Source organism: Glycine soja, chromosome 12 (assembly GCF_004193775.1).
Source record: "Glycine soja cultivar W05 chromosome 12, ASM419377v2, whole genome shotgun sequence".
In the NCBI taxonomy this organism is placed as follows: Eukaryota; Viridiplantae; Streptophyta; class Magnoliopsida; order Fabales; family Fabaceae; genus Glycine; species Glycine soja.
Window position 1 is genome coordinate 16542589 of NC_041013.1, and position 12295 is coordinate 16554883.

The 12295-nt window shown below is 30.8% G+C and overlaps 2 protein-coding genes and 2 long non-coding RNA genes across 5 annotated transcripts; 1 reads left to right on the plus strand and 3 right to left on the minus strand.

The window, feature by feature from the left end:
- Positions 1–1134: 1134 nt before the first annotated feature.
- LOC114378426 (sister chromatid cohesion protein PDS5 homolog B-like) lies at positions 1135–3455 on the minus strand. Of its 2 annotated transcripts, XR_003659330.1 has the most exons (3): positions 3331–3455; positions 1649–1852; positions 1135–1467 (listed from the first exon to the last, which is right to left on the minus strand). XR_003659330.1 is itself a non-coding variant. In XM_028337017.1 (2 exons), the coding sequence occupies exons 1-2, from the start codon at positions 1790–1792 to the stop codon at positions 1345–1347; spliced, it is 267 nt and encodes an 88-aa protein (XP_028192818.1). In that variant the 5' UTR covers positions 1793–1939; the 3' UTR covers positions 1135–1344. The 2 variants fall into 2 exon arrangements, 1 of the variants encoding a protein (XP_028192818.1); XM_028337017.1 differs by lacking the exon at positions 3331–3455 and having other exon boundaries at positions 1649–1939.
- On the minus strand, positions 2029–2982 carry LOC114378425. Its single transcript, XM_028337016.1, has one exon. The coding sequence runs from the start codon at positions 2744–2746 to the stop codon at positions 2291–2293; it is 456 nt and encodes a 151-aa protein (XP_028192817.1). The 5' UTR covers positions 2747–2982; the 3' UTR covers positions 2029–2290.
- Positions 3456–4670: 1215 nt separating the features above from the next.
- LOC114378088 lies at positions 4671–7303 on the minus strand. The gene is made up of 3 exons (XR_003659251.1): positions 7097–7303; positions 6942–7001; positions 4671–5597 (listed from the first exon to the last, which is right to left on the minus strand). It is a non-coding gene; the product is annotated as an uncharacterized LOC114378088 (long non-coding RNA).
- Positions 7304–11162: 3859 nt separating this feature from the next.
- LOC114379504 lies at positions 11163–11833 on the plus strand. Its single transcript, XR_003659505.1, has 2 exons — positions 11163–11359; positions 11454–11833. It is a non-coding gene; the product is annotated as an uncharacterized LOC114379504 (long non-coding RNA).
- Positions 11834–12295: the final 462 nt, after the last annotated feature.

The following is a 12295-nucleotide window of genomic DNA, read 5'->3' on the forward strand; positions in this document are numbered from 1 at the left end:
ACCCTTAATTGATTTTCCAATTGACAATATGATAGTGACATGTTTCAATTTTTTTAAGTAGATTTTAAAATTCTGCTGATAGTTTAGTTACATTAAAAAAAAAATATACGAGTTTATAGTGTTTTGTAATTCTGGCTTCTGATTTCTTATGTTTTATTTTTCTTTTATCCTTAAATTATTTATGACATTTTCTTTCTACCTTCTCTTACATACAGTACAGTTTTATTACTCATTTTTAGTTTCTCAACTAGATACTAAGTGTATTTTACTTATTTTTTTACTAGCTATTTTTTATATTGCACTACTTATATTAACTATTAAACTATTTTCATTAGTTATTTTATTATTTTAGCACTATACTTTAAGATGATGATAATAGATTAGTATGACAATATATACTAATATATACGATGATATTTAAAAGTACGTAATAATAATATCATACTAATCAACACAATAAAAGTATGACATCTACTTAAACATATATAATTATTTTATTATATTTTAGAATTTGTTGGAAATATTTTAAAATTTAATATTATGTTATAATTATAGAGTTTTCAATAAAAATAAATAAATAATTGAAACTAAAAATATAATTAAAATAACTAATCTTTAAATAAAATTTATTAGAATCCAAAATAAAATTAAAAAACTAAAAAATTATAATTACATGTATTCAGCTTTTGATGCAATACTTTATGGCACTAACATTTACTGGAGACTAGAAGCAAAGAGAAGCATGAAATAAAGAACACAAATACCACTCATTAATCCAAAGATGATATTTAATCAAGAAAAGTACTATAGAAAATTTGGCATTCAAAAAGTACTACATATGATTAACACTTCAAAGCTAAAAGCACACAAAATTATTACTCAATACATATGCCGATAAATCAAAATTAAATAATTCAAAGAAATAATAGAATAATTAGGAAACAGATAAAAAAAAGTCAACAAATCAAGAAGAAATCAATCTAAGTACACAAAAACTAGTGTTATATATAGTATATTAGCATAGTTGTAGGTACAATAATATGCCAAGCATCAAACGTAATGTATCCCAATGTAATTAAAAATAAAAACAAAAGGACAAGATAGGCAGGACAGAGCAAAAGAATGAGAGATATTAGTTTCACTATTTCAAAATTACAATATTTGTCTCTCCATTCCAAAACATCGCATTCCAAGTATACAAATAAGATATAGTTTTTGTTTGTCTAATTATCTTTAATTCATTTTATCATATTATTTTACTAGGAAAAAAGAACAGACTCCAGAACTACGTGCACCAACAAAATATCAAGTTTGCAATCTCATGAAGCTTAATAGCAGAAGCTTTCAAGTAAACAATATAACTTCATTCAATATAACTCTTTCCAGTATAGCAACTCTCTGGTCAAAGGATGAACCACTTGTATTACTCAGACCACTAAAAGTGCCCACAATCAACTGAAAAATGTCCTGCAAAAAGATCTAACAATGATTAGGATGTAGGAGACTATGTTCCTAACTAAATTTCTCTTCATGTTTGGCTGAAATTAAAATGATAGAGACTATTTATACTGGAACTTATGAATAATAAGACAACCTAAATTTATAATTATATTATCAGATAACCAGAGTAAGAGTAAATGAAAGGTACCTTTAGAAAATCATCATTGTAAGGAGCTTCAGGTGCAGTGATTTGAGTTATCTCATAGAGACATGCTGCAACTATAAGCTTGATATCACTATCCTGGTGCTTCAGCAATTCTGGCATAACAATTGCACCAAAAAAGGGCTTCATTGACTCTAATGTTGAAGCCGATTAAGATTGATCCAGGTTAGTTCGGCATGTTGCTGCTTGCTGCAGATAGGAGCATATTTTGTTGAGGGGAGGAAGGGTAGAGGGAGGTTAACAGTTGCCAATAAAAAATACTTGTATTTAAAAAGAAAATTTTAATGTTGTACAAAAGCAACATAGGTAATATATATATATATATATTAGAAATGTTATAGCACACATTTTGACTACATCCAAGGAGGTCTTCTCCCCAATCTTAAATCTGTACAATATCCATCTGAACATGATTACAAACACAAAATTAGTAAAAAAAACAAAAATAAAAGTATAACATAAAACTCCATAGAGAAACAATGCAATCCCGAATTCACCAACTAATTCATTTTCAATTCCCTCATTAGAAACTCATTTTCAAATTCTTAGTATTCACAAACTCGTAACCTTAATACAACTTGCGCATATAAGAACAAAGCCTTAGGGAATAAAAAATGGTTTCAGAAATCACCAAAACCAAAACCCCATCTTGAAAATGGCTGCATCAAAGTTTCCAGCCATCATAATAGCAATGTTGGAGTCTGCATGGTCACATACATCCATAGTTTCTGAAAGAAAAAAAGATGATGAATTCTGATAAAAGATACAATACCACCCATAGTTTCTAAAGGTTGAAATTGACATCGACATAAATCGTGGCGGTGACGAACTCGACGACATCGGCGAGGACCTTGGGCGCCTTGACGGATCCGCCGTAGCGACAAGCTGAATCTCGAGCTTGACGGCATCGACGAAGCACTTGACCTGGTCAATGAGGGGATGGGCATTGTGGCGGACGTAGTGGTGGAGGCCACTGCGGACTGCAACGCAGGCGAGCTTCTCAGTGCTAATGTTGGCGGCACGGAGGGCGGAGAACTGGCCGGGATCGAGATCAGGGTAAGCGAGAAACAAGTGGTTGTGCATCCACTCATGATGGCGAGACTCAAAACGTGAGAGCCCGTACTTGCGGCACACCGCGTACACACGCCTACTCCTCGCTCAAGTCGTGCACTTCGTACTCATCCTTGCACGCCGCGGAGAGTTGCGAGTGACAACGAGAGTGAGATCCAGGAGTGGAAGCACCATGAGAGTGAATAAGGGAGTAAGTTTGCAATGTCGAGGGTTTGGTGCCAGACTTTATTATAAAACAACCAACAACATCAGTTTTTAAATAAAACCGATGTTGTTCATGCAATCCACGACATCGGTTTTCAAAAACCGATGTTAACTATGAACAAACAACATCATTTTTTTTAAACCGATGTTAACTATTAACTAACAACATCGGTTTATGAAAAACCAATGTTAACATTATGCTAATAACATCAATTTTTTGAAAAACCGATGTTAATGATATCCCTTTATTTACGAAAATGCCACCATAAGTAGTTTAACATCGGTTTTTCTTGTAACCGATGTTAAACTGACGATGTTGAATGTACATTTTGTAGTAGTGATATATCAACAAGCATGTAATAAGCACAGGAGTGGGATAGACAAATACATACCTTGAAAGATGGTCACTAACAACAGCAAGGAGTGCAACAATTAAAGTGCTATGGTGTGCAAAATTGTCGATCCAAGTACACTGGTTATAAAAGAAGACTCAGCTTCCTAAGCTTGAGTCAAAAATTTGTACCTACAACCAAAATCAATTGTTAAAAATTGAACATGCTATTAACAAAATAAAACACTTATGTTTACAAATTCAGGCATTGTCCAGCTAAGTGTATTGAACAGACTGTTAACAATATATGAAAACAAGTGTTCATCATTTATGCAAGCTTTTGCCATTTATAAACAGTAGTTTTGAAACAGTAGTTTTGAAATTTAAAAAAAATGTCTAAACTTCTACGACAATTGGATAGATTTTTAGAAAAGTAGCATAATCCCTAAAAAAAAAAATCATACAACCATTCTTTATCAAAGCTCAATGCAAAGCATACATGCTAATTTGAATGGGTGAACATTAGACTATTCTAAATTCTATCTTTTATGATTCATTATGATTCCAAATGCACCCTTATCTTCTCAACAAAATGAATCTTATAGTGCAACAATGAGTGTATATGGTTCTAATCCACATAAAATAGGCCATATAGCTCGGTTTATGGAACTTGCTATGAATGGTTCTTGTTTGGAGAATGAAGATTGAGAAGTAGTAGTTGTTATAGGATGTGGTTTTAATTATTGCCTAAAAGATTATTGACATTATGTTGTTACTTGGTTGTCATTGTACATTTGTACTACTAGATTAATGTATGTCGGTTAATGGTGCAAACTTTTGATTGGCCATTCAATCATAGGTGGCTAAATGAGGTCCACAGAATATGCCCTCAGACTCAGGAAGTCCTCTCTCACTCCATCCTCACCCCTAATTACTTGCTCCAAAACATGATTTCACAGTGTTGTAACGACCATGGACTTGAACTACCAAAGCCCGTTTGGGACATTGACGACAAACAACTAACCCAGGGTCACAGACTCTGTTTGCATACATTACTCTACAAGCTATGACTCTCTGTCTCCGAACAAAAAGAGGGTCTATACAGAAGACTTGATCACAACCCTTGTTAATCTTTCAATTCACGATGACAACAAGACGGTCAATAAAGAGGACGGAAAACTCATTTCACTTCTTATAGAATTGCTTAAATCAGAGGAATAGTTCAAACAAGAAGAAATGTAGCTGCAACAATTTTGTCAATAGGCCACTCAATCTATGAATTTCAAAACATTTTATTATGACAACAAACTAAACAAAACCAAATATATTTGTTATGTGCTCATTGTGGAAGTCATTACTATATAAAACACATAAGTGGTACAACTTACATTGACAAAGCAGTGCACCAAGATTGCGTGAAATGCTCCATATGTGGTGATACAAGCTCCAGAGAGACCCATGCACCTAAAATGATGGGAAAACCAAGTGCTTGGTTCAAATTGGATCTTCTAGGATGGAATTCGAGCACCAACAACAACCCAGAATGAGTTTTAATTTTCGATCGTATCTCAGTGTACAGATCTCGGATTTGAGTGATTCCAAAATAAGGAGAAAGATTACGCTCTGAACTACAATTTAGGGTCAAGAAACAACAGAAACAAACTCATAAAACGTGTAGAACGAACCTGGGAAAATCAGGCTAAAGGCACTAACTGAAGAACGCTGAAATGCAGAAACGAACAGAAAAACATGGAAGACAGAAAATCGAATAGGCACCACAAACAACGAGGTTTGATAAGCCTAGATAGAGGATCGCCACAAGAATTGGGTGAATTCCTTATAAGATCAGTTGGTTCAAGGAAGAACCCTAGCAGAGACAATGCTCACACTTTTGACAAAAACCACAATTGTCCTCTTCATTCAGTTCCAAAAGGTTTTATACAAATTAGTTCTCAACAAAATAAGAGAAATGTAAAATCCCAAAGTCTATAAATGGGCCTTCATTCCAAGCATTCAACACATAGGACTAGCAACTATCCCTTGTGGGCCTCCAAATGTTAGGTCTCTCCCTGCATTTGAACTGACCTCAGAATAGTCACCATATGCTCCAAAGCTTTTGGGCCTTTTGCGCTCTTGCTCTTGTCATGGGTCCTCCTATGCCTTGGATTGGGTCTTGGGCTTCCATCTGGTCATGAGTCTGGGTCTGGTGGTTGTCATGGGCTTGGACTTTGATGTCCACATCATAAAATCTTATAGTTTGATGTCTATGCTATGGTTTATAAATGTTTCCAACAAAAGTTAAATCATTTTAAGCTTCTTTTTTCATACCTAAAGCAATAAAATTAAATATAGTTAATAAAAAATGAAAGAATAAAAAAAATAATAATATAAAAATATTGAAAAATTAATATAAATTAAAAGAATAATTTAAAATTTATGAAATAATTTAAAGGTAAAATTGTACAATAAATAAAGAATGATTAGTGAATAGTTATTTAATTTTGATTAATTGATCAATTTTAATCTGCATAATTAAAAAAGATTGATTATTATTACTACTTTAACATTACTAAAAATTATATATATATATATATATATATATATATATATATATATATATAGGTATAAATTAATGCCTAATTACAACCAACCATTTAATTAATTACCTTCCGTGACATACGGACAATAATTGAAAGCTAAGGGACATTTAGTTAGTTCCATAACGTTGATAGTTTAACCCTAAATCTCTAGATTCAACCACAAAAATATAAGTTCCATGCTTATAGGTTCAGATGTGTGGCTTAGGCTACTTCATAAGCTTGATCTTTATCATATTAAAAAATACTTTTTCTTGAATGTTCTAATCCAAAATGCTATTAGCTGATCAGTACACATGTTAAACACCTAAACTAATATACATCAATGAGTAATTACAAGAAGGGAAATATAAAATTGAGATAAGATCTAATATAAAGTTGAAATTTGGGCACGGCCGGGCACTAACCGACAACAATAAATTATAACATTGATATATGCACCATCTATTATGGGACAACTCATGGTAACTGTGCTGAGATTTCAGAGTCTCACATGGTCCACATATATGCCATTTGATTACTAAGCGAAAAAAGGTCAAATAAAAATCCATATATAGGCGTGTAATGAAAGGGACCAGAGGATGCTGGATGCACGTTTTTTTTTAGAAGGATGCTGGATGCACTTGTACACACACATAACAGCCCAATCTAGAACAAAAAAAAAAAAAAAAGAGGATAGGGAGAATCGGAGGATAAAAAAGCTGTGTTCCTTCAAGATTATAACTTAATGTGTTCAAACAATGGTTTTGAATCAAATACTAAAGCCTGTAAGGGAAGTATAGTTAATTTACAAAATATTGATGATTAACACACATTGAGCATTGCACTAATAAGTTAAACTCTAATTAAGAACAACAACTCCGAACACATTACCTTGCAGCTCAGACTCAAGCACTCTAACTAATTAAACAATATTTTAACTATAAATTCTATATATAATTAAATTAAAATTATAATATTCCAACACCTTATATCTATCTTCTTCAGCCCTAATAAGAAGACAGATAAGCATATAGGATTCTAAAAGTTATTTTACATAAAATCGAATTAGAAACAAGAGGGGTTTGGATCATACCCCATGTCACAGTGCATTCCTCGCTAGTGACGCTAGTCTGGTTGGATTGGCACTCGATACCTAAAATAAGCTAATCAGAATTTTCAAGAAACGGAAGGAAACACTTCAAATCAAAGAATTGTTTTCAATATATTGAAAAATGTAAAATTTCTTACATAGATCCATGATGTAGTTTCAACAGATAACACAGTTATCGACAATGATGTCTGTAAAAAAAAATGAAAAAGTGAATTTCAAAAAAAAAAAGAATCAGAAAAATTAGAATTTAAGGAGGGAGAAAAAAATAAAAGCTCATATAGCAATGGTGTTCCACTTCTTGATCTCAAAGCACTTGGGCTTCTAGGAAGAAGGACCGGTGTTGCTCGAGGGCTCACAGGGGGGTTTTTACACATAAAATAGTTGTCCTTTTTGTTTCTTCTAATTATATTATTGTATATTTTAAGACGGTTTGATAAAATTATTTTAAAATATGCGTCATTAAAAAGATTTATTTTTCATAATTATAAAACTATCACCTCCTGATATTTAAAAAAAAAACATTATAACCGTCTTAAAATGTGAGTGATAAAAAAACAATTTTTTTAATGATATATCTTCTAATTATTTCCACTCTCACAAACAATATTTAAAAAGAACATAATTTAGAGTGTAATTAAATGAATATCCACCGTCATGTCTTCCAAAACAAAACTAATCAGTACGGAAAGGCATGTGCTTCATGTGTTGAATGATTTATCCGAACGTGTGGCCAAAACTGAATTACGCATCAAAATATCATGCAACATTATCTTGTGTGGACAATAGGAAATGGAGAAAAACAAAGAAAAAAGACCTTCTATCTAACGGTGAATAAGAAATTGTCGGTTTGCATAAGTGATAAGAAAATAGTTGTGGAAACTGTTAACTTGAGCAGTTTGAAGGAGGTTTAACCTCGTACCCAAGTGAGAAAAAGAAACTCTTACAATCCAAATAAATTATTTGATATCAAATATATATGGTTGGACTAATGTAAACTTGTCCTTTTTTTTTAGAAAGTTAAATTTATACGAGAGTATAAGAAAGAAATCTGAATCGTATACATAATCATACATGAGAGAGAGGGAGGTAAAGATCATTTTATTCCAAAATTAACTTTGTATATATTAAGTTTAAATGATCTAAAAATTTATGAAAATTTATTGACTGAATTATTCAATAACAACTTTTAGTTTAACTATTAGATAATTAAAATTTAGTATAATATAAGTGAGATTGGTAAGCATCACATCTACCAAAAAAAGATTCGTAAGCATCGAGCTCTAAAAAGAATATAATGTAATTAAATGATATAATCATTTAGCATGATAACACTATATAATAATTAATTATTATGGTATTGATTATGATTTAATGTAATATTTATATATTTTGTATATTTTTATCATACTTATTTATGGACATTAAATAAAAAAAAGAATTTTTTTAATTATTTAACGATAATGTTCATAAAATAATTTATAATAATAAATGATTATATAATATTTATAGTTTGATTATGATAATAAATTTAATTTTGGGATATAAAAATATGAATTGATCATATTTTATGAGATATATTATATATATTTTAATTTTTTAACACCAATAAGTGATATCCTAATTAGACCTTTGATCCTATCCCGTACTTCAATCATATCTATTTCTGGCTCAAAGAAGGAAGGGATAAGATAACCTTAAAAAAAATGTGTTCAGAAATCCATAATAAAATGAGTAAAGTATCAAATTAGTCCTTCACTTTTGGAAGCATGTCAATTTCATCCCTGAGAATTAAAAAATGTCAAAATGATCCTCGACTTTACATTTTGTTTGCCATGTTAGTCCTTGCCGTTAGTAGTCTCTTATCCTTAACACCGTTAATAAATGTGTGATGTGACACGTTAAGTGGCATCCGGACGCACACATAAAACTTCCACATCAGTTTCTTCTACTTACCACGTAAGGAGGGACTAAATTGACATTAAAATGACTAAAATGACATAATTTAGGTGATCATCAGATTCTGCAAAGAGAAGTTAGGATGATAGTATGAGTAGGAGGAAAAATGGAATGAAAGCGTGAATGTTAAAGTAGCCGTTAGGGTTTTAACATTTTGGGAAAAAAGATAATCACCTAAATTATGTCAATTTAGTCCCTCCTTACGTGGTGACAAGTAGAAGAAATTGATGTGGAAGTTTCAACGTATGTGTCCAGGTGGCACTTAACGTGCCACATCACACATTTACTAACGGTGTTAGGAGACTACTAACGACAGAGACTAACGTAACAAACAGAATGTAAAGTCAATGATCATTTTGATATTTTTTAAATCTCAGAAATCAAATTCACAACACCTCCAAAAATGAGGAATTAATTTGATACTTTATTCTTAATAAAATTGGATCTTATTCAGCTTGCAGTCAATTAGGCTGTATGATGTTTGCTTGCGGCATTATGTTCTGAACAAGACGAAAGGTAGAAAAAAAAACAAAGAAAAGGAAAACCATTATTATATAGATCGCAAGTGTCACTAGCATAGGTTACAAGAAAACAGCTGTTTAAAAGTCAGAAAAAGAAAATCTTACGATTCAAATAACTTCGTTGAAAACTATGTAAAAATATTGCAAAATGCATTTTTATTTTTTTTGTCGTAATAGTAGTAGAACGGGATGACACTACTTATACTATCTAATAAAGCGTCAATAACATGTTGGAACTGGCACCAAAGGCCTACCAAGAGAATTACTACGCATTCAAGTATAATTACTTATTCAATTATTTCCAAGGCATCAGGGTTCTCCTGGACGTCAATGTCTTCTTGATAGGAATTGAAATTGCCCTCAACATCTAATTACAATATATCTGGAAGAAGATTTTCAAAACCAAAATTAATAAAATCTTATATTATAAATAAATGACGTTTGAAGAAAAATTAACTAAATTAATTTTATTAACAAATAAAAAATATTAAACGAGATTAATTACAAAAATTCAATAAAAGAGATTTATATTTCACATAATTTGAAAGATAACTTTTAAATAAAATCATATAATAAATTTAATAAATCAATTTTATTAACTTTGAATGTATTATTTTAAAAATTCACTTTACGCCTACGTAAAGCTTGACTGGTGAGTGATGACCATTATATCTCTTTAGCTCCCTAGCTATAAATAAATTGAGTTGGGTCCTTGAATATTCGAAGCAAAGCTACACTACTACACCATCCAAATCAACCTTTCGCCCTTTAACCCATACAATACAAAATACCCGAAAGCCAAACCATGTCTAATGTATCATGATCATCACTTCCGGTTTTCGCCCTGGATGCCAAACCCAACTCGAACATCACTCGACACACTGCAACTTTTCATCCTACCATATGGGGGGATTATTTCCTTTCCTATGATCCTAGTTCTGCGGCAAGTGCATATCCATCTATGTCTAATCTTGCCTTTTAGATTTAGTTTCATTTACTTAATGTCAGATTTACATGTGTTTAACATTTATTTTGGAATAACTTTACTAGTTATGAATCAAATTTTTGGCAAGAAAAATTTCATGATAATATATTTATCATAAGAAATATTCATTTAAATATGTTTTTATTTGTTCCCTTAAATTTAAATTATTTTTTATTTTTGTCCTCCAATTTAAATTACTTTTTAGTTCATTAATTTCAAAACATGCTCTTTAATTTTATTCTCTAAAAAAAAGTAAATAACAATAACATCGTTTGAGGTTTTTTTTTTTTTAAGATATACATAATATCCCTTGTTTTTTACATCTATACTAAACCCCCTAATTGATTGAAGAACATTACATTGACACTCTTTTCATACTTATATTAACCCTTTAATTGTTTGAAAAACATCATACCGTGCATTCCTGTAAGGGGTTGCTGTAATGATAAAAAATAACAAAGAATTTGTGTAATTTCAAGCGGAGTTACTGTAATTTACTCAAAAAATTAACATCTTTGTCACCCTAAAATCAATATGCATGAGAATATATATTTTTTTTATGGAGAGGAACTAAAAAGTGCTTGAAATTGAGGGACTACAGAAAATAAATTTAAATTTGGAAAACTAAAAGCAAAAGTAACTCAAATTTAAGCTAAATTTTTATATCCTGACTTGATTATTGACTTTTGTCAAAATCAACAAAATATTATTTACACTAGACTTTTTATAACTATTTGCAGGAAGGTGATAGCGACATCAAACAAGTTCAACAATTAAAAGAAGACGTGAGGAAGATGATTGTCTCTCCCATTTATAACAATTTCTCTTTTAAATTAAACTTTATCGACTCGATACAGCGTTTGGGTGTTTCTTAAAATCATATTAGAAAAGTGAGTCATTCCTAAAATTTTAGAAAGATGGAAGAAAAAGATCAAATAGTAAGTTTGCTAATTAATACCATTAACAAGATCAAATAGTAATTATATACCATATTAGGATTCATGTTAATTTTATTCTACCATATTTATGCAGTATGAACAAGAAAGAGGACATGTGGTTTCAAGCCTTGATTGCTATATGAAGCAACATAATACCTCAAGGCAAGATACCATTGAAGAACTACTTAAGTTAGTTGAGAGTGCTTGGAAGGACATTAATGCAGCTTGTCTTAATCCTACTCAAGTACCAATGAAATTTCTTATGCGTGTTGTCAACCTTGCGCGCATGATGGATGTGCTTTACAAAGATGAAGATAGTTATACAAATGCAGGGGGAATAATGAAAGACTACATCAAAATTTTACTAGTTAATAAGATATTTGATTAAGTATCCAAGTTAGAAGTTTATTTTATTTATTATATTGTTGATCTATTTCTTGAATTTATGTAATATTATATGATAATTTCTCTTTAGCTTAATTATCCCATAAATTTTTAAAAAGTTTCAATTAAATATAATTAATCAAAAGAAAAAAAAAAGCTCCCTATTTTCTGTTAAAAAAATGCATTTTCCCACTCCAAATCCTTCCATCTAAACATAAAGCAATACGATGAGTAAATTAGAGGCTATCATCCTTATAATTAAGTATTTATATATAAAAAAATTCGATATGATTTTTTACACTAATAAAAAAGGCTTAATTACTATTTAATTTCGTCCCATTACTTTTTAAAATTGCTCAATTAAGTCTTATTATTTTCAAAATCCATAGCATTCCCTTCCAGTCCAATTAATGTAACGAATTTAATTTTAAATTTTTGGCAATTTTCATTTTGCACATACCGATAATTTATAACTGCCACTATTATTTTTTTAAAAAAATTAAAAATATAGTAATTCATCTTTTCCTCCTTCACCATGCACCAGCCAAACGT